This window comes from Pteropus vampyrus, unplaced genomic scaffold (assembly GCF_000151845.1).
Source record: "Pteropus vampyrus isolate Shadow unplaced genomic scaffold, Pvam_2.0 Scaffold215, whole genome shotgun sequence".
Classification (NCBI taxonomy): Eukaryota; Metazoa; Chordata; class Mammalia; order Chiroptera; family Pteropodidae; genus Pteropus; species Pteropus vampyrus.
The window spans coordinates 1,840,779-1,861,502 of record NW_011888996.1 but is presented as its reverse complement, the minus strand read 5'-3'; the positions used below and the strand labels follow the sequence as shown (position 1 = coordinate 1,861,502).

Genomic DNA, 20,724 nt, shown 5'->3' with positions numbered 1-20,724 from the left:
TGTTCCTTAAATATCCTCTCCTTGTCTACATACTTTCTCCCTTGGGACAATTCCTCATATGAGCAGTTAAAACTTTAATTATGACTGACTATAACAAAAAACTGAGATTATATAAGACCAGAAATATCAGACTGCTTACTATATTATTTTGAGGCAAAATATTTCAAATTTACATAGAAATGTTTCTGAGGATGAAGGAAAACATTAGAAGTTTAATTTGGGGGTTAGGGAAGGTATATTTTCAATATAGCAAGGAAGCCACAATGTAACCTCATGGAAAGGAGAGGTCTTCCTGGCTCAAGAGCCAAGGTTTCTGTTCAGCCACATCTCTCCATGCTGAACATGTGAACTCCCACCTCAAAAACTGATATCCAAACTCAGGGGTTATAACAGGTACTCAATATATATTTGTGGAATGAATGGACAACTAAGAGTTGATCTAACCACACAGACTGACTTAAAAGCAGAAAAAAACAATAGGTATATCAATATTCCATTCTTCACTTTCAGTGGAACTATGAAAGAAAATTGAAAAGCATTAGATTCTGGAAGCTGAGTAATGAATAAAAATACTCTCTTTTCAGATTTGACAAGTCTGCTGTTTTCTTCATTCCAGCATTAGGCAGAAGTCCACACAGTTATGAGTGGTAAACTGCCAGTGCAGAGAGTGGTAACCTGTCAAAACTATCTTAAAACAAATCAAGTGCATAAACTGCACTAGGAAGAAGTAAGTACATATTCTACATTCATGGTAACAAGGAGAGGTAAAGTGAACAGAAAAGGAGATTTAAATCAAATAGCCTGGCTTCAAATTCCACCTGCCCCCATTTGCAACCTATGTGTTTGTAAAGACTCAGAGCCCCCCAGTTGCTTCATCTGTAAAATGGAGTTAATAATAACACTCACTTTCCAGGGCTGGATGAGATTCAAATGATGTATGTGATAAGTGTTTTATAGACTACAATAAAATAAAACCAGAAATTCCAGAGTGGATTTTGCTCCTTGATGCCAACTGTATTAGTTTGTGAGGAGTGCAATCAAAAACAAAAATATCACAGACTAGGTGGCTTAAGCAACAGAAATTTATTATCTCATACTTCTGGAAGTTTAAGACCAAGGTGCCAGCAGTTTTGGTTTCTCCTGAGGCTAATCTCCTTGGTTGTTCCTCTGTGCACGTGCACCCCTGGTGTCTCTCTGTGTGCCCAAATTTCTTCTTATAAGGACATCAGTCATATTAGATTAGGGCTCACCCTAAGGGTCTCATTTTATCCTAATCACCTCTTTAATGGCCCTCCAAATACAGTCACCTTCCGAAGTACTGGATGTTAGACCTTCAATGTATGACTTTTGGGGGAACAGAAGTCAGCCAATAACACCAACTAAATATAAGTTTTAATATAAAAATGTGGTGAGGGAATGAGATATTGAAACAATGCTAAAGGCTGATCTGCTGACTAATTATTAGAATGCCAAGGCTAAATTATAGCATTTAGAGAGAGCAATGTATTATAATTGTTAAGAAAACAAGTCCATTACCAAATAACACATTTATTTACACCAATGGCCTCACAACATTAACAGCTAAATGGAGTAGCTAATGGACTTTAGATCATAAGAAATGATTCCTATAGCTGCTCTTTTCCCTGGATGCCAGGATACAATCTTTCAATCTAATAGGACTCAGTGAAGAAAGCACCACTGCTTCCTTAGATTGCTAAATTTTCTATGCCCCATCCCAAAACCCCACCCCCAATTTTTTTCATTAAACTTTTTCCAAGTTATTTTACACAACCATCATATATTTGCTTGGCATTATATTAGCTGTCATGATAGATAATAACAAATATAGGTAATGTTTATTGAAAACTTACCATATGTCAGGCATTGTACTAGGTGTTTTATATATATTATCTTGTTTTATCTTCATATAATGTATATATTTTTATTATCCTAATTTTAATGTAGAGATGCTGAGGCTCAGAGAAGTTAATGACCTACCCATTTGGTCAGTAACCCTGAACCACATTAAGTGAAGGTACAAAGCAGATATAGAGATTCTTATTGACTTGACAGAGTAAAGCAAGGGAACCTATGTACATGGAGAAAGTATGTCTAAGAGAAACAAGCTGCATTATTGCAGATAACATAAGAAAGGTCCAGAAATTAGACGTACCAGGTACCTCTGAAACAGGGATGAAACACAGGGTTGAAAGCAGGAAATTTGCTTGAAACTTTTTTGTTTGAAACTATTTATGAAAGGCACATACACCCTTGGTCCTTATTTTCATCATGTCCATTCAAGAAATTGCAACCCGCATTCTCCCAGCAAATAAGAGTATAAGTCTCACAGAAGGTGACTCAGAAAGGCCTGGGACTCAATGACCTGGGCGCAGTGGAAGGTGAGGTAAGGCACCAATCTGAGAACAGGAAGATTAGGTGAAAGCCTGCATATAAAATCATGAGACCCACTGTCTCCTTTTCCATCAAGTTCCAGATACCAGTAGCATTATTCCTGGTTTTGCATACTTATTCTCAGTGAAGTAGCCAGAAAACAGAGAGTCTTAGAATGTGAGAATGAGAGGCAGGAGAACTGAAAATTACCTAGTAAGTTAGATCATGTGAGAAAAAATGTTGTAGGATGGGAGACAGAAATATGTACAAAGAATGAAATAATTATTAATCCCAAGATTTTAAAAAATTAACAAAAAAGTAAATAATGTAAACACTAAATATTGATTTAATTTAAAAGCTGTGAAATAACTATATTGGAAAGAAATGAGTCAGGAGAAAGAGGTGAAATAAAGCTAAATCTTCGTCTACAATAATTAGAAATCAATGGATAATGTTCAGAACTGATGTCTCAAGAGACAACTATAAAGGATGTCATTTAGGTATCTGGATATAAACTGCTTACAGTTCAGTGTTGCTCTAGGGAAACCGGTCAGGATAGAGTGAGAGTAAGAGGAGGGGATTTCTGTTTTTATTATAAGTCTTTTAGCACTATTTGACACCTTTAGCTAAATATTTATTGTGTAGAAATATATATATATATATATGTGTGTGTGTATATATATATAAAATAATTTTTAAAATATAACAGTGTGAAATATATATATATACATATATGTGTGTGTGTGTGTGTGTGTGTGTGTGTGTGTGTGTGTGTGTGTGTGTATATATAAAATAATTTTTAAAGATAACAGTGTGAAAAAAAATCCCACAGCAGAAGGTAGGGGTATAAGGTGCTCATCTAAGTAACTTGGAAATGAGTAGAATCTGTAAAACTAGAGGTAGAATTAACTGCACTATAAGCATGGTACTCTAGTTGGTAAAAGTTTTTTCCCACAGGAATATGAGTTAACAATGCTGCAACAGCAGTACATGTATACTAGAATTGAACAGTTAAGTAAATGAATGGTGAGTGGTAGAAGCCAGGTTTCTCACTGCTGGGGTGAGAGGACTTATCCACAGAAAAGCAAAGGACAAGGCTAGAATATGGTAAAAGATTAGTGTTGGAGACATTAGTATGAATTCATGTTTAGCTTAATATAGATATATATGGTTACATATAGCAATATTTATAGATATGTATATAAATGGGTTAGTATACAAACATATATCTCCTCTCTCTGTCAGCTGAAAGGACCTAGAAACAATGACACCCAGTAGTCATTGTCAGCACAAGAAGAACAAGCATTCTTGTGCCAGATCTTGGTTTTGAATGCCATTCTCCAATAAAAAGAACTAGGGTTCCCTGGAGAAATGATTGATTCTAAAACTGGAACAGGAAATATGCGAGATAAGCCTAGAGCATCTTGTAGTGCCAGAAAGCAAGGAAGTGCTAACACACACACACACACACACACACACACACACACACACACACACTAATAGGAGTATGTTAAAGGGGCACAGGAGCCAACTGAAAGAGCTCTCAATGGCCAAAGCTAGAACAATTTGAGCTCAAAATAAATCAAGCAGTATTAGATAATAACCCAAAATATAGAGTAAATATCCATGTATCCATACTAATATAAATAAATTACTGAATAGATAGATGATAAAATAGTCACAACTCCTGTGCAAAAGAATTACAAATAATTTATATAGAAACTCTACCTTTAAGGAGGTAGAGTATAACTCTCCTACTCTTTTAGCATGGGCTGTACTTAGTAACTTTCTTCCAAAGAATACAGTATGTAAAAGGAGGAAAAAAATAACTTTAAAGTGAAGAAAACTGGCAAACACTACCTGAACCAAATTTTTAGGTCAACATCAATAGCGATAAGTCATGTTGTTGGTAGGTACCATTGAAATATGTGATAATAAAGGCGCTTTGCCTCTGAGGTCTTCCTTCAAAAAAAAACATCACCACAGTCTAATCTTTATAAAAATATCAAATTCCCATTGAGAGACCTTCTGTAAAATATCTAATCTTTACTCCTTAAAACTGTAAAGGTAATCAAAAACAAGGAAAGTCTAAGAAACCATCACATCAAGAGAAGTCTAAGAGATCAGACTTGTAAATGTAATGTGGATTCCTGGATAAGATCCTGGAACAGAAAAAGGTATTAGGGAAAAACTGAAGAAATCTGAATAAAGCATGGATCAATGTCGACACTGACTAGTCAACTGTGACAAATGTAGCATATTAATGTAAGATGCTCATAATAGGGGAAACTGGGCATGGGAACTCCACACTATTTTCACAATAATTCTGAAAATTTTAAACTATTCAGAAATAAAAGTTTACTTGAAAAAAAGGATAATAGTCATAAATTTCTGCTCTAATTCTTCATTAAACTCACAAGTTTCTAAAACAATTAGGAGAAATAAAGCGGTATAAGGAAAAATATTCTTTGGTTTTATTCATATCCATGATCCTTTTGAATTCTATATAGGACTTTCTTAGCTGTAGGCAACAACCTTCACTATGCTTTCAACATGCTATATACCATCTGACATATATATAGGTATTAGAAGATGGAGCCTGTATTAGGATTTTTTAATCAGCAAATAACCACCAATTTTGGCCAACTGGGACAAAATAAAGAGCTTTATTGTAAAGATATGGGGCAGCTCACAAAATTTAAGGTAGAACTACTCAAACAGGCTTCATAAAGGATGAGAAGCAGGCAGCTTACAGGCAGGCAACAGAATCTCCTGCCTTCCCTTCAGAGAACTCCTTTGAGAGCAATCAACTCTAGCACTTTTCCATTCCAGAGGAACTCTGTTCAAAGCTCAAATTCTCAGAACAGAGATAGTCTGGGTGGCCTCATTTGAATCATGTGACCACCTCCAGGCAGAGTAGAACAGAATATTTTAATTGTATACTACTTCACCTGCATGAAAACAGGAGAGTAAGTTCTCCCTAGTAACTATGGTGCTATTTCCAGAAGAGAAAGCAGATGCTCAGTAGACCATATCATCAGCTGTCCACCATAGCTGTTCCCTCAAGGAACTTACAATTCAAAGAGAAGGCTGAGGCAAGCAAGATATTTGGACCAAATAGAACACAGAGGTGGCAAGTTATAAAGCAGATAAGTAGGAACCTTAAGAACAAATCTTCGAGATCTGTCCTTAACACAGAGCACAGTGATGAAGGACACAGAGTCAAACAACTATGGATTCCTTGGGGAAAAGAGCAGTAGGTGAGAAATAAGTATGGAGAACCTCAAACGACTCAACAATTCATCAATGAAGAGAGTAGCCCATTTGGCCTTCATGGATGGTGTATTTTCTCTTATTTCCTCTTTTGCAAATCTTATTCTTAGAGTAAATTTTTTTTTAGCATATGCATAAATCCATGAACAAAAAAGAAAAAGTGTGTTCAGTTGTAGACATACTTGCAATGATTAGCTGTAGTTGTTTTGGTGTTCAGTATCACAGCTGTAGACTCAGGCACATACTGTGCAAGCTCCTAGAGTAGGTGGTTACAGACACTTAAGGGAACTTGTCTCCATCTCACCTATACACAAAGAGCCCTGAACCCAGGAGAAACAATGAAAAAGAAACTTCCTAAGGCCCCAACTCTTAAAAAAACACAGGTTCTTGCAGTGGCAGGGCAGAAAAGGGCTTTTGCATGCATCAATTATCACTGGGCAACTCAGTGCTAAGGAGCACTCAACAGTTCCTTGGCTCTTTAGTTCCTCTCCTCTTTCATGTCATATGAGGAAAGTAAAGCAGATAACCCAGGAACCATCATCCTGTGTGACAATCCATTTTCTCTGATAACTTAGATTTCCTTCTGATTATTCCATAAATGACTTCAATGCCAAAGTGCCAGATGCAGTAAGTAATTTTTTCCATTTTTTGATGGCGTATGGATCACAGTTGGCAGAAATGCATCCCACAAGTCAGTCTCTAACCTACGATTTAGGTTTACATCAACAAATTCCTCCAAACTGCCGAGTGTTATTCCATCTGAGCAATCGCCTTATTCCTGGCATATTAGCATACCACTTTCTATTCTATACACTGGAAGTGGAGGCCATTTATGGCTAGTTGGAGTCAGCAAACACAGTTTGAAATTAGCCTGGTGGAATTATAACAAAAAGCCCTTACTATAATTTTAAAATAAATCACCCCAAAATGACAAAGCAAGACCAGGGATACATTCCTCTCACTGGAAAGAAGTTTAATGGAAAGGAAAATGGCAAAGCTTCAGGAAAAATTACTATTACGAATACTGTATTTCAGATTTCTGAGCACAAATCAGTTATAATTGCTAAATCTGTTCAAAGGATAGATAATGCCAGCCAACCTCGCAGTGTCTATATTTATTAATTTCCTACCACCAATACTTGCTGAAAGTACCATAGGAAGATTCCTGGAACTCTGAACAGGGCCCTGTTCTTGTCCTTTCATAATCTGACTACCATTGCTATAAAGAGCGCTGTGATGGAGGCATTCAAGGAATGAATCAAAACTATTTTTTTCTCATATCTAAGTTGTTGTAACTACCACTGCCTTTTTATATCAATAAAGTCCTTGGGATACTCTCTCCTTTCAAAAAACTAATCAAAACAAAACAAAAACAAGCAAAAACCTCAAACCCAAAGAGAGGTGAAATTTTCTTATGACACATTGAAGGTAGTCAATAAATGTTTGTCAGACTAATTTAAATTGAAAGTATAAGCAGCACTAATATAATTTGTCTATTAAAAAACAACTAAATTTGTTTTGGCTATGTACTCCAACTTATCACCACAGTCCCCGAACACACATGTGGAGAATCTTGAACATGATGAAAAGAATAGGAATTATTTTCTTTTAAAGCCATTTATAATCACTTTGTAAAGCTAATATGTGTTAAAAAGTATTATTTTGTAATTTCTTTTCAGCGTGCTCCAGGTAAGCATGTGGGTGTGTAACAGCAATGTAATAGTTGAGAAGTAAATGACCATAATATTGGTGGGGGAGGGGGTGTAATATTTTCAGCAATCAGCAAGACTTTGGACTTAATAATAATAATTTATAAATATCTATAAAAATAAAACAACTTCATTAAATTGTCTCTTTGAAATTTTAGCTGGTGAGGAATTCATCTAAGAGATGGGAATAGGACATTCACAAAATACAAACAATTTACTCCCCATCCTAAAATCATAACTTGGAGTCCTGGCTAGAAAGGAAATTAGAAAGTATCATCCCATAAAGCTTGGGTGGGGGTCCAAAACACTGAATTGAAAGAGTAGAGTCCAATCCATTCAACATCATCTTCTAAAACCTCACACAGGCCCCTTCTCCTTGCAAGAGTAGGGTTATGGCAAAGCAACCTGCTCCTCATTTTCATTTGGAATTAACCTATCCACCACCTTGTTTGAGGGAAGCACATGGAGTTCACGACTTGAGAGCAGATAAAGATTTGCTCTCCTGGAAACATCATAAGGATGATGTGGTTGAATCAGCAAGACGTCAGGAGCAAAAAGCAAGGGACCACATGTGTTATGACCATGGTCCATATGCATGGTTCATCTGGAGCTACATGTGGCTGCCTGATCGCCTTGCTAAATGCTTCTGCATATTTAGTAGAATCAAAGAGTTTAGTACAAAGTCCTCTTCACATCAAAGAGTAAAGGTAGCTTTCCCCCAAGAATAATTCTTAAGCCTCTCATTTCTAAGAGAAGAAGCGTTAATGCATATCAATGCACAGGAGCTTGTGGTGTGGGGGAGGAGAGAAGCAAGGAGAAAGTAGAGGATTAAACAGTCAATACTGGTCTCACCAGTACCAAGGATGTTAATGACCAGCTGAGATGTCTGTGTGTGACACATCATGTACATCCCCTCATCAGAGTGCTTCTGTTCTACTGCTTTTCCTCCACTGGGTTCAAAACAGCCCCATGTACAGATAAAAAGAGGAAGTTTCAAAGGACAGCATGTGGAATCACTCTATGCAGCTAAGGCACATTTGATCTTTGAGATCATTTAAAGATTCTAAGCCTGCAGCAATATGACTGGGTTGTTTCTCTTAATATTCCTTCAGGTGGGTCTGATTCTACCGTTTCCTTCAAAGAACTGGCAAAGCAATTCACATTCCTTTATTTTAGCATTATTTCTATAAAACTCTTAAAAAAACTGTATAAAGCCATGCATTTGGCTAGCACATGCCTGATTTAACACAATTATAAAATATAACCTGTTTATATGCCCCCGAGTCTTCGAAAATAGCCTTATCTTTTAATGTACTTTTTAATAAGCATTTTTAGTCATTATTATTATATTGGAATTGAGAGTTTTCTGACATTAAAAGGCTAGATTAAAACAAACAATATGCTCACAGAGATGTACTTGGCACATAGGGGATACTTTCTTATTCATATGCAAGATAACAAAAAACATGTCTTTCTTGCTGCCTTACTCACAGCGAAGTATAAGAAAGTAACCCAATGTGAAAACTCACTGATGTTATAAGACTTGACTTCTAAAATAAAGCTTTAAAATTACTATTTTTTTCTTTCAATAAAATGAATGTATTTCATGTGTTAAAAGAATCCTGACACATCTTTGTCTAGCTAAAGCTTACTAATGAGGTAAAAACATCACAAATGAATCACTCACCTGGTTCTGGGGAGCGAGATCAGGCAAAATTCTGTTCTTGAATTATATAGCCTAGCAGCTCATTTGATCCTCACAGCACCAGCAGGTGGGTGGATACCATCATTGTCACTTTACAGACGGGGAAAGTGAGGCCCAGAGGACTGATACGAGGTCACACAGTTCAGCTGCAGGGTCAGGACTCGACCCCAGGTCTGGCTGACTCTACAGTACATGCCATCACCTTCTGAATAATGCTGCCCCTGTGCTGCTTTATAAACCTGGATTCAGTAAAATTCCCTCAGAAACAGCAGAAATCATGAGAAAATCAGACTAAATCAGGTTACATAGGAAAACCTCAGAATGTCAATATTTACATTTTAAAAATTTGCATGGTTTTCTATACTTGGTCAATAGGAGGATTTCTGAGATTAAAAGATTTCATTTTATTGCCAGAAAAGACTGCTTTTCAGTAAGTCTGGTTAATATATAGTGGGCCTAGATGGCTCGGTGACAGCATGACAGGAGGAGCATGGGCATTATACAAGAGAGACTGGATGTAAGTGAAACTCATCGTGATGCTTTTATCACCAAGAATCATTAACCCAACTATAAGGCACAGACAAAACACATGGCCTGGAGGCTGGGAAAGTGCAAAGGGCATGCCTCATTGGATAGAGCACTGGGACCAAAAGGCAAGCACAGGCCCATGGACTCTTCTCTCGCTGAGCTCTCGGATACCCATTGAGAACATGTACCAGCTTGACCTTTTTTGGCCTGAACCTGAACTTGACAGGAACAAATGACTTAGATAATGTCTTCATTTATGAACTGCATTTTTGAAGTAGCCAGCTACTCATTCACAGGTTGGAGAAAGGGCTTTTTCTGGTGTTGTATGTTCTATTTGGGGTTGGGTTCGGTTTTGTAACTACTCCCAGTGGAAACCTCTGTTTCTTGCTCTACTCTTTTACTTACCCAGGGAATCCTTCTGGTGGCTAGAAGGCACATGGTACTAAAATATTACTATAATCCAAGAAAACCGTTTTGTTCTTCTTGGAGCATCCTCATCCTAAAAAATTTTAACTACACCTACTAAGTTATAGATAATAGCACGGATTCCTGTTTTTTTCATCTCTCAGTCCTCTCCTACATGTGCTGGTGTAACAGTGAGAGTCCATTTAGAACAGAATGAAGCCCACACATTGAAGTCTCTCAGACCTAGGTTCAAATCCTCACTCAGTCTTCAGTGTGACCTCAACAAGATACTTGGTCGTTCAAAGTTTCAGTTCCCCCAATGATAAAATAGGAGTAATGATATGATTATAACATGATTTCGCCAACTGCATATAAAGTGGGAATATATATTTTACAAAGTAATTTACAGATAAAGAGTATTATACAAATGGTAATTATTAAGGATATTATTAAACAAACGTACAATGTGTGATAAGGATAGAGAAAGGTAGCAATAGGTCTAGATATGCCTTAGTGAGAAAAAACTTTGGAATACATTGGTTTTAGAAAATATGACTTCCAGTTCCAGGTTTGCCGTTAACTATATGTATAATATTGGGCAAAGAATTTAACCTCTTTGGACCAATATTCTGTCATTTACCATAAACATGAATGGGAAGAAGGGAAGAAAACCATGGGCCACCCAATAGGCCAGGATTTACATGTCTCCTCCTCTCACTTAATCCAAACAGTAGGTTTCACAAGAAGCATTCTGATACCACTGCGACAAATGAGGAGAACCGAGACACTGAGGACTCAATTACGAGAACACACAGCACACAAAGCTGACTCAAAATTCAAATCCTGTTCTGCTAACTCCAAAGCTCACGTTCACCATGGCCAAGTACCACACAAAGAAAGAAGAGGGACCATGGCTTGAGTTGCATGATTTCTAAGGATTTCTTTTAATTCTAAAATACGAGTGGAAAATTTGATATTTTTTTCCACTTAATGAAAAATAAAAGCTTAAGTAATACAAAATTAAATATCTCTTCATTTTCTACATGCCCTCTCTCCACAAATGTTCCCTTATTTTTCAGGGACTGGCAGACTGGCTTCCAGTGGGCTGATCAAAGTTCTTTAGATGTTCACTCCCAACTCCTCTGGGGGATGAATGTGACTTATGTCATTGGGCTATTACAATTTATCTCCCTTCTCACAAAAACATAGGCCAAAACAGCAGGACAATCACAGCTGGCTTCCCATACTGTGAGAAAGATCTGCCCACACATCCCACTCCATGGACAGAAAAATACAGTGCTCCCTCTCTCTCTCAAATAAAATTGTTGAAACCATAGCATGATACTCTCATGGTAAGTACATGGAGAAGAGAGGGAGAAAACCACTGAGGAATTCTCCTCTCTGACCATTGCTTGTGACAGAAGGAAAGCATTAGAGGAGGGCTGCCTTGTGTTAAGTACAAGGCTTCTAACTCCATTTTATTTCCACCGTTACTGATGTAATTGTGAATTCCTGCTGCATTTATAATTAAGAAAGAAACAGATGGTAATACTTAGTATTAAGCAATAAGGAGTGGCCATTAAAACAATCTAGAATGCCAGCAGTTGTACATGATATCAGAGGTTTAGTTTACCATAACAAAGTTTTATATCCATGAGAAAAGAGGGAGAGAAATAAAGGCAATTTTTCTCTCACAAATCCATTCACATCACAGCTGTTCCCTCACTGAGGGCACATTACATATCACAGGCAGACTCCTGGACACAAAATAGGTCACATCTTGGTTTTATTATAAATTGCTCTCACAAGTGGCTGAACATGAAATCTAAGATAGAACATTCACCAAGATATGGACATGCAGTTGGTGAGGCACTAGAGAATCGCTAAAATTGCTTGGGTGATAGGCAGGCTAAGGGTGGAGGGAAGAATTCCAGAACACTGTGGGAACATGGCTGGCAGCCTAGATCTCTTGGAGAATGTAAAAGGCTATTAAATTGTGACATAAAAATAAAACAAAACATCCCTCCACCAAAATATATGTGTATATGTGGTATGTGTATATACAAAATTAAAAAGAGAAATGGCTATATAATTTTTCCAGTGAGACAAACTTTAATGACAATCTCAACTAGATGTTAAGAAAGTAATCTATCTCCTATTCCTCCTCTTATACATATGAATGTTTTTGCTTTTAGTAATCTGAGCTTCCTGAACAATTTCTCAGCCCTCAATATGCCTTCAGATTCTTTTCTGAAGTAATTTAATCTCACTGGAGTCACACCACAGTTATAGGGATCCAATTCCTACAGTGGGAAAGTCACTCTCTAAACCAATATACCTATCCAGACAACAGCTCTCACTCATATCAGTTTGCTTCCATACTTCCTAACAGTGCCTATCACCTGCCAATCTTCAGTCTAAGTCACTAATCTTTTAGATACATGGAAGCAGAGTGGCTTCACCTCTAGAGCATCGTAAGGCAGCTAATTATAAGACCTTCCTGTTATGAATAGTGCTATACATCACAAAATAATGAGAAACAACTTTAAGAATTCAGAAATACATTGTCATGGTAGAACATTCTCTCCCCAACTTTCCCCCACAAGACAGAGACAGAGAGAGACAAGGGAGGGGAGAGAGAGAGAGAGAGAGAGAGAGAGAGAGATATGAAAGAGGTAGCATAGACTAAGGAGAGTTCAGGGACAGGTAGAGCCTTGAGAACCATCAGTAAAAATGTTGAAAATCAGAAAACTCATTTTCTGCCTGGATGATCCTTAAGAAAATGTACTTAATTTTCAGAGTCTCTCATTATGTGATAATAGTCATACTTTAGATTCATTATGTCACAACCATCAGAAAAGCAAACGGAAGACAATTCATACTGGTGCTTTTGCCAACATTTTTGAACCAATACCACATATATTAACTGTAGGACAGAACTCAATAACTCTTTTTTCATAATCTACATAGGATACAGGAGAAGAAGCCTAAATTTGAGAACAGAGAATGCCAGTATCCACATTGTCCAGAAAAACTTGCAGGCCTAGCTGGATACCAGGAATGAGGCTTTAGACAGGCTGGGAACAGCACATCAAAAGAAATAGCATACTCCACAGCCTAGCAGCAGCTCTGGCCAATTAGTGAAGCCATGAAAAGTAGTGACTGGCTCCACTTTCAAAGTTCCATATACTTTTCCTGTGGCAGAGTCTGTTAGCTAGTCACCAACTCTGTTCTCCTCTTCTTCTATAGCATTAATGATAGAAGTCTGGCTGATTTTATTGATATTCAGCTAGGCTACATTTTCCACACTCCCTTTCACTTAGGCATAGTGGTGTTTTTAAGTTCATCAATGACTTGTGAATGGAAGAGATGTGCCGCTTCCAGGTCTGAGCCTTAAGATGTTTCCCGTCCTCTTTACCAAGCCAGCTTCTGCAATGCAGATGATGACAGTGCTCTGGGTGATAACAGAGCAACAAGATGGAAAGAAAGCGTACCCTGAATGTCTGCAGGGAGCTGAGCTTCTGAACGGACATGGACCATTCATAGCAGGCCTGCTACATGAGCAATAAATAAGCTTCTTTGTTATTTGAGCTGCTATATTGTTAGATCACTTTGTTACAACAGCTAGATTTTAACTAATACATGCTCCAAATAGGAATAAAATATATTACAAATACAAAATATATTGCAAATATAATTCATTGGTTAATCTGTCTTGGCAAATTCTCCTTCTACATTACTTTGGCAGATCCTATTTTCTAATAGGCACAGATATAACTAATAAAAGTTCTGTCATTTTGATGTCTGAGAAATCTTTCCAAGGTTCCCAATCAAACTCAATCAGATATATATATATGTATGCATATTCCCATACTAAGGGCTAGGGGTAAGGGTGAGTCTACACAAGCCCATGACATAGGCTTTTATTCATGTAGATTTCTATTCTAAGTAATTAGCACCATCTTTCTTATCCACAGTTTATTTTGAAATATTTTGCTAAGATTTGTGATTTTGGTAAGAGAAAGCATCACTATTAATATCACATGAGGTGAAACAAAGGCTCAGAGAAGTTAATTCTCAACGAATACAAGCTCTATTCTGAAACAGTTCACCATCCTTCCTCTCAGTATCTAGGACAGCATTCTCAAAGTGTGATCCCTGGATGCTCACTTAAAATACAGAGCCCAGGTGTCCTCTCCATACCCACTGAATCAGAATTGGCTAGGGGCTTGGCAGGAATCTGCATTTTTAACACATGCCTCAAGTGATTCTCATGCAAATTAAGAAAAGTACTGCCCTAGCAATAAACATACCTCAAGCAGCTCTGCAACAAATCATTAGCTTATGAGAAGAAAAATTCATTATAACATTTAATCTAATCACAACTGTATCCCAACTCTCTTCCCCTAGAATTTTAAGCTTTTATCTGCCCTGGTGCCCTCAATTCTTTTTCTAGTCTTTTATCAACATAACCTGGCTTCTGGCAGCTACTGTGATATTTCTATACAGGCTTAAACATAAAAAATTTTTTTTTTCTTTTCTTTGATTTTGTTTTAAAAAGGCTGGATTATTTTTTCAAAAGGAGCTTCACCCTGTATAAAGAGAAAACAAAGCCAAATAAATCCCAAAGCAGAGAAATTAGGTGCAACTACAAGCTTGTGTTAAGCTACAAGAAAGCCTTGCTTTTCTTCAACTCAACCCTGTCTGAGGAACTCTGACCCAAGGCTCACCTTTTGGGCCAAAACACTTCTGATGCTCTGGCTTTCTTCACAGAACTATCTCTCTTCTCACATAGGTACTAGCTATAATCTAGGAGACAACCCGATAGCTTCTCTGGGTCAATGTTCATTAGCTGTCCTTAAATTGCCTTCGACTTTCCTGATCTACTGTCACAGCTACTATGCCTCCAACTCTTATCTGCACGCTTCTGGGCCACTGTCTACTCAGCAGCTCACTCTACTCTGCTGACCTAAAATCAATAAATATGCATGCTTGGAAATGACTCTGCAGAAATTAGTCATACAGGGTGGCTGTGTTCCATAACTCCAAGAGGCACAATTCACATTCTATTCTGTGTGAACAGTGCCCACGGAGTTCACACAATACAAACGGTACCACTGGAGTTGTGTACTGGGAGTACTGCATAAAATGGTTCTTAAACTGTGTATCACAATGACCTGGGGAGTTTGTTGCAATTTATGGATTCTGAGCCTTTGCTCCATCCCCACCCTCCTCTCTCTTCCCTTCAGCTGAATTGTGGTTAACAGGTCTAAGATGGGGCCCTTCTATAAAAGCATCAGTGGTGATTTAATGGTCAGCATGGTTTGGGAATAAATAAAATCACCCAACTCTCCCATACTGCAGGTGAATGAACTGAGTCCCCAAAGGGCTACGTGGCAGATCAAAGTCACCCAGCTGTAAGCCAGAGCTGCAATAAGGTCCCAGATTTCATGACTTTCAACAAGGGCCTTGTCTCCAACATTTAAACAAATAATAACTGAAACAAAGGAAAACTAAATAACAATGACAAAAAAAAAAAAACATTACTAGGAGGGCAAACTGTGGTATGTGACATCTCAAAGTCAAATGTGAAATGCTATTTACATTCTCCACGGCAAATGTGGTCCTCTTTATGCATGAACACAAAACTCTGGGCATGTACCAAGAAGAGAAAGTTGGGATATAAGAGGGTTAGATTTGAGGAAATAATTTTAAAGAAAAATTGACTCCCCTAAGGACATCTACCAAGGGAGATACTGAGGAGGGAGTCAGCCGGCTGCTGTGGGCTGGGCGACCTCCACAAGATCACCATGTTAGGGGTCTGGCTCTGTCAGGCAGACTTAGAGGACGGATTCATGCCAATCCCATACCTAAAAGCGTGATCAAGGAGCCAGAGGGCTCACTAATTATTTTACAATGGGAGGTATTCTTGGCTTGAGAAGTATTAAGTCTGCTACCCAGAAACTAATATTTCCTCGTATGAGGCATGGACACTCCAAACACCAGCAGCTGACTCCATCAGAAGTTGCTTTTGCAGCAAATTAAAACAAAAGGAATAAGATGTTTTCGTGTCATATTTTCTCTCCATGTGGCTTTTCCGTGCTCCAAGTAACCTTCATGATAAGAAACTTTGCAGAAGATAGTAGAAGGTATCACTTATGAATATAGAATTCAGAGTCTTGCAGACCTGGGTTTGAATCCTGGCTCTAGGGCCCATTAGCTCTTCATCCGTCACTTCTCTGAGTCTCAGTTTTCTACCTCAAAGGAGTAAATTAGAAATTGTGCACCATATAGTGCAGTGTCAGGCATATATTTATGTGTTTTGAAAATGCTGGTTATTTATAATATGAAGAGGAAGAGGAGACAGCAAAGCAAATGAGGTCCCAACTAGCCCGACGGGGGCGAGACTACCCCAGCAATGTTCTTCACTCTGAAAAGTCCCTTATCCTTTGGAAGTACTCACAGAATGGTAAAATTAACTTCTTATTAAGTACTGAAACTTACCTGTTAGTCATAATATCAACTTCCACTCTATTTAAAATGTGTTTTTCAAAGGATCGATATCCTTTTTGTTACTGAATAATGAAGTATTGCTGAGACACTGCCCGCTCCTCTCTTTGTTTCCACTTTTAGCCTAGGCCCACTTTCTTAGCTTGGCTTTAATGATTTAGGATGGGTAGGAAATGGGGGGACCCAGAGAAGTAAGAATTAGAAAGAAGGAAAGGGGGATTAGGAAGGGCATCAAGTAATGCCAAGTGAAGTATGACTATGCTGCTTATTACTTCGAGATAAGCCACAAAAGACATGATGGAACTTTGGGCAGGAGAATCTATGACAAAAAAAGACTTTCTGGATGTTCTAGAAAGAAAACTCATGCCTCAGAGTTGTTGATGGGACAGAGAAAGATGAGGGAAATTATCTGGCACTCCTCTCCTGTCCCCTGCTTTCCTCTATAACCGAATTTCACCCCAAAGGGAGTTAACTCTCCTGCATTTCCAGATTGTATCGTCCAGCTTTTTATGATGCTCATGGGGGCCTCGTCCTAGGCTCCCTGGTTTGGTATCTCATCCAAGTCCCACAGTGCCAGCATGAGCTAGAAACTCCAAGCAGGGGACCAGCTGGCCAACAGCAGAGTGACTGGCAAGGGCAAGGACCTATCTCTCTGAGGGCAGGTGACTGGGTGGTTTCCTGAGCAGCATGAAAGGTGCAATTGGCTCAGATGGATGTGAGAAGGCACATAAAAGCTATATCTGACACACCATCTCCTCCATTCCCCCACATATTCTGAACTAGTCTTGGTCTCTCATCAAGGAAATTTATAACTCATGAGAAGCTTCTATCTTAGAAGCAGGTATGTAAGTGATAAACAATATTAAGAAAAGCATGAACTTTGGGGAAAAGACTACCTGGGTTGAATCCAAACTGAACCACTTAAGAGTTATGTAAAATTGGACAAGTTATCTAACTTTTTTGTGCCTCAGTTATTTCATCTGCAAAATATGCATTCAAAATGATAGCACCTACCTCACAGACTTACTGTGAGAATGAAATTACTTATATACACAAAATGATTAGAACAGCACCTGACATGTAATAAGTAACACAATACATGTTTACCACTACTAGACATCTGTTCCACAGTCTGACATCTGATTTCCTAGGCTCTCTGGCTTGGGGCTCCATCTCTTTCCTTCCACTCAGTATCCTAACTAGCTTCCTAATTCCAAGATGAGCTTCATGAACTTAACCCAGTCTATACCTCTGTGCCTTAACTGGCCTTCCTCCTTCCACAACTTAGATATCTTGTCTTCTTGATGTATAGCTCTGACTAGACCCCTCCTTTGTTACCAACATCTCAGTCCTGGTCTTCTCATTCTTGTTACTGCCAAATTCCTGGGATGACAAGTATGAAATTTTTGACACGTTTTGTTAGGCAGTACAAGTACTACCTGGACAATGTGAGGCAGGTCTTGGGACTCAAAGCTCTCCCAAAGTAAATAAAAATGCTAATTGTCTGTCTGACTACATCTCTCAGATCTCTTGAAGAAAGCCCATAGCTCTGCCACTTGGCACCCTAAAGATGAGCTCATTAGGAAGCTGCCAGTGAAAAACTATAGCTATGAAATGATGAAGATTACTATGACTATTTCAGAGCTGAGTCACTAATGGCTAACTCACACATAAGGAACAGTTGGACCTATACAGGTTATGATGCTGTGCCTTATCCATACAATGAAAGATGATCTTTCATTTAAATTCTAAGCTACCTCCCAATTCCCTTACTCTTCACCCCAATTTAACAAGAAACTGCTACATGGTTTAACACTATCAGAGTCAAATCTCTTTGACATTCAAAATGCAGTGAACACAAAGCAGCAAAACCAAAGACATTAAAGGAACTCTTACACAAATTATTGTCAAAATACTTGGCAGAAAATATCCACTATTGGTAGAAAAGCAAGAGGAGTATATGAACCTTTATATAGTATTTTCTGCAATTTCTCTTTGTAATATTTTACTGGTGGTAAATCTAACCAGCCAATTAAGTATTTTATTCATGAGTAAGCACACTACTTCCCTACTTCTAATTCATCAGAAAGTTTCTTTACCTATTATTATCATAAAGTAGAGGCCTGGCAATAGTTCTATGGACTTAGGAGAAAATCCAGTCCAGTGAACTCTGTCCTTCATAAAATCCATACACAAACAAAGTCTCAGAAACACTGCTACTGCTTATGGCTATATTGGTCCCTTCTTATGCCCTCTTTCAGACCTTCTCAGCTCAACTCCTTAGTTCCAATTGCTGCAGCAAGCAACTGTACACAGGGGTAAACTCATACCATCTTGCCTCAGCTATACCTGGTATCTTTCATTTTCACCCCAGAGTTTTCTGTGGCTACCTCCTGGGTAGGTGGCAGGTTCTCACTCAACTATTCTGAGGCATTCACAAACCTGGAAGTGCAAGGGAGTTAACACTTCGTGGTGCCAGATTTCACTAATGAGAATTGGGAGCTACAGATAAATACTCTTTTTTTTCATCTCTGGCAGACAACTCTACCTGGCTTCTCAGAAGGTTGCAGTGGGAGTTCATCTCTGTTGCTCATAGTGATGAGTAGGCCGATAATGAACACCTGGATAGGCTTTCCATCCTTTGCTGCTTCCAGTCTTCCACTTCTGTTCTTTGGGATAATTTCTTGAAATAAACTACTTACATGTAATCCCTTTCTCAGGTTCTGCTTTTGAGGGGTAGCCTAAGCTACAACATCTCCACTGAAAAATTTCTGTTATAACAGCTTTACACATTAGATTAGTAGCAATGAATCTTAATTTAAAATATTCTTCAAAGCCAAATGTATTATGATCATATAGTAGATTATCCCTAGATATCCATCTACTCCAGAAGCCCTATCAAGGTGTCTAAGCCCATAAACAAATTGGAATGGCTCGTGTGAAGACTTAAAGCCAAGCATTACAGACTGGGCTCCACAGCAAGCAGACTGCGCCAGAGTTTCACATGTGGAATGCCTATGCTCTGAGAAAGGGAAGGGAAGGACATGAGAAGGAACAGAAGTCAAGTTGTAATGCAGTCCAATAATGGCCATAGCTGACCCCACTGGCAGCTCTAAAACTAAAATGGCTTGTCAGAGTTGTCACATACTGGACTTAAATAACTGGGCCTTCATATCCCCATATCAATCAGTCATTGGATGTGGACCACAACAAAGCAAGGCGACCTTGGATGAACAGCTCTCTGCCAATGAAACCATCCCTGAAGGCAACTATACTGGAGGCCAACTGAGTGCATTCCCAGAAACTGGGCCAACAAGTCCTTCCCTGAAGGAATACGTCCCTTAAAAAGCCACTGAAAAGATGGAGAAGAAATTCATCTTAACACAGAAACATCAGGAGAGATGTGGAGGCTGTTTCCAAATACGTGATGAGCTCTCAGATGGAAGAGGTATTGGGATTTGTCTTCTATGGGTAGAACTAGGAACAAATGGTAAGTATCCACTTCAGGTAGGAATATGTTACCTCAAAAGTGAGATCTTTCATGTAAAGAGAGCTATCTAAAGGGTTGTAATGTGTCAGTAAGGACCTTATAGAGGTGTAAAGCAAAGTCTAAAATAGAGCAAATCCAAGAGAGAATATTAAGTTCCCTTTCAACCTTGAGATTCTATGATTTCAAGAGTCACAGTAATGCTCATAATACAAAATTGTCACTTATGCATCATTCATAGGTACCATGATCAGCCCTTAGATACAAAAAATAACTATGAAAGTTGTACTTGTCATAGCAACATGAAGAAATTAAAGTTACTAAGCAATAGAAATATTGACTAGTGACTGCAGACATTTCCCAGCTTCTGAACACACAATGCACCAACAAATATCTATCTACCCATCTATTTATCTAGCTAACTAGCTAATTAGCTACCTCTGTCTATACATTCACCTATTTATCCTCCACTATTCTGCAGCAAATGAAACATTCCATGTGTACCCATGTCCACCACTGGGCAACAAACCCAAATTCCTCTTGTGACCAGATAGCACAACATGGCTACTGTAAGGCAGCTCAAAATCAACATATCTAAAACCAAGTTCACCTTTCTTCTGCCCACACCCTACTCCAACCTGTATTCCTTTATTTTGTTAGTGATGGTACTAATAATTCAGATGTTCCAAACCAAAAATGTTGGAGTTCATGAGTTT

At 38.3% G+C, this 20,724-nt stretch overlaps 1 protein-coding gene across 1 annotated transcript in view; it reads right to left on the bottom strand.

The window, feature by feature from the left end:
* CPQ (carboxypeptidase Q) overlaps positions 1–20,724 on the bottom strand; it is a 357,555-nt gene that overhangs the window by 196,259 nt on the left and 140,572 nt on the right. The window contains exons 6-7 of the mRNA XM_023538239.1: positions 14,191–14,206; positions 11,279–11,286 (exon numbers count right to left, since the gene is read on the bottom strand). Of these exons, the coding sequence (XP_023394007.1) occupies positions 11,279–11,286; positions 14,191–14,206 (24 nt within the window). The remainder of the gene's footprint in view (positions 1–11,278; positions 11,287–14,190; positions 14,207–20,724) is intronic.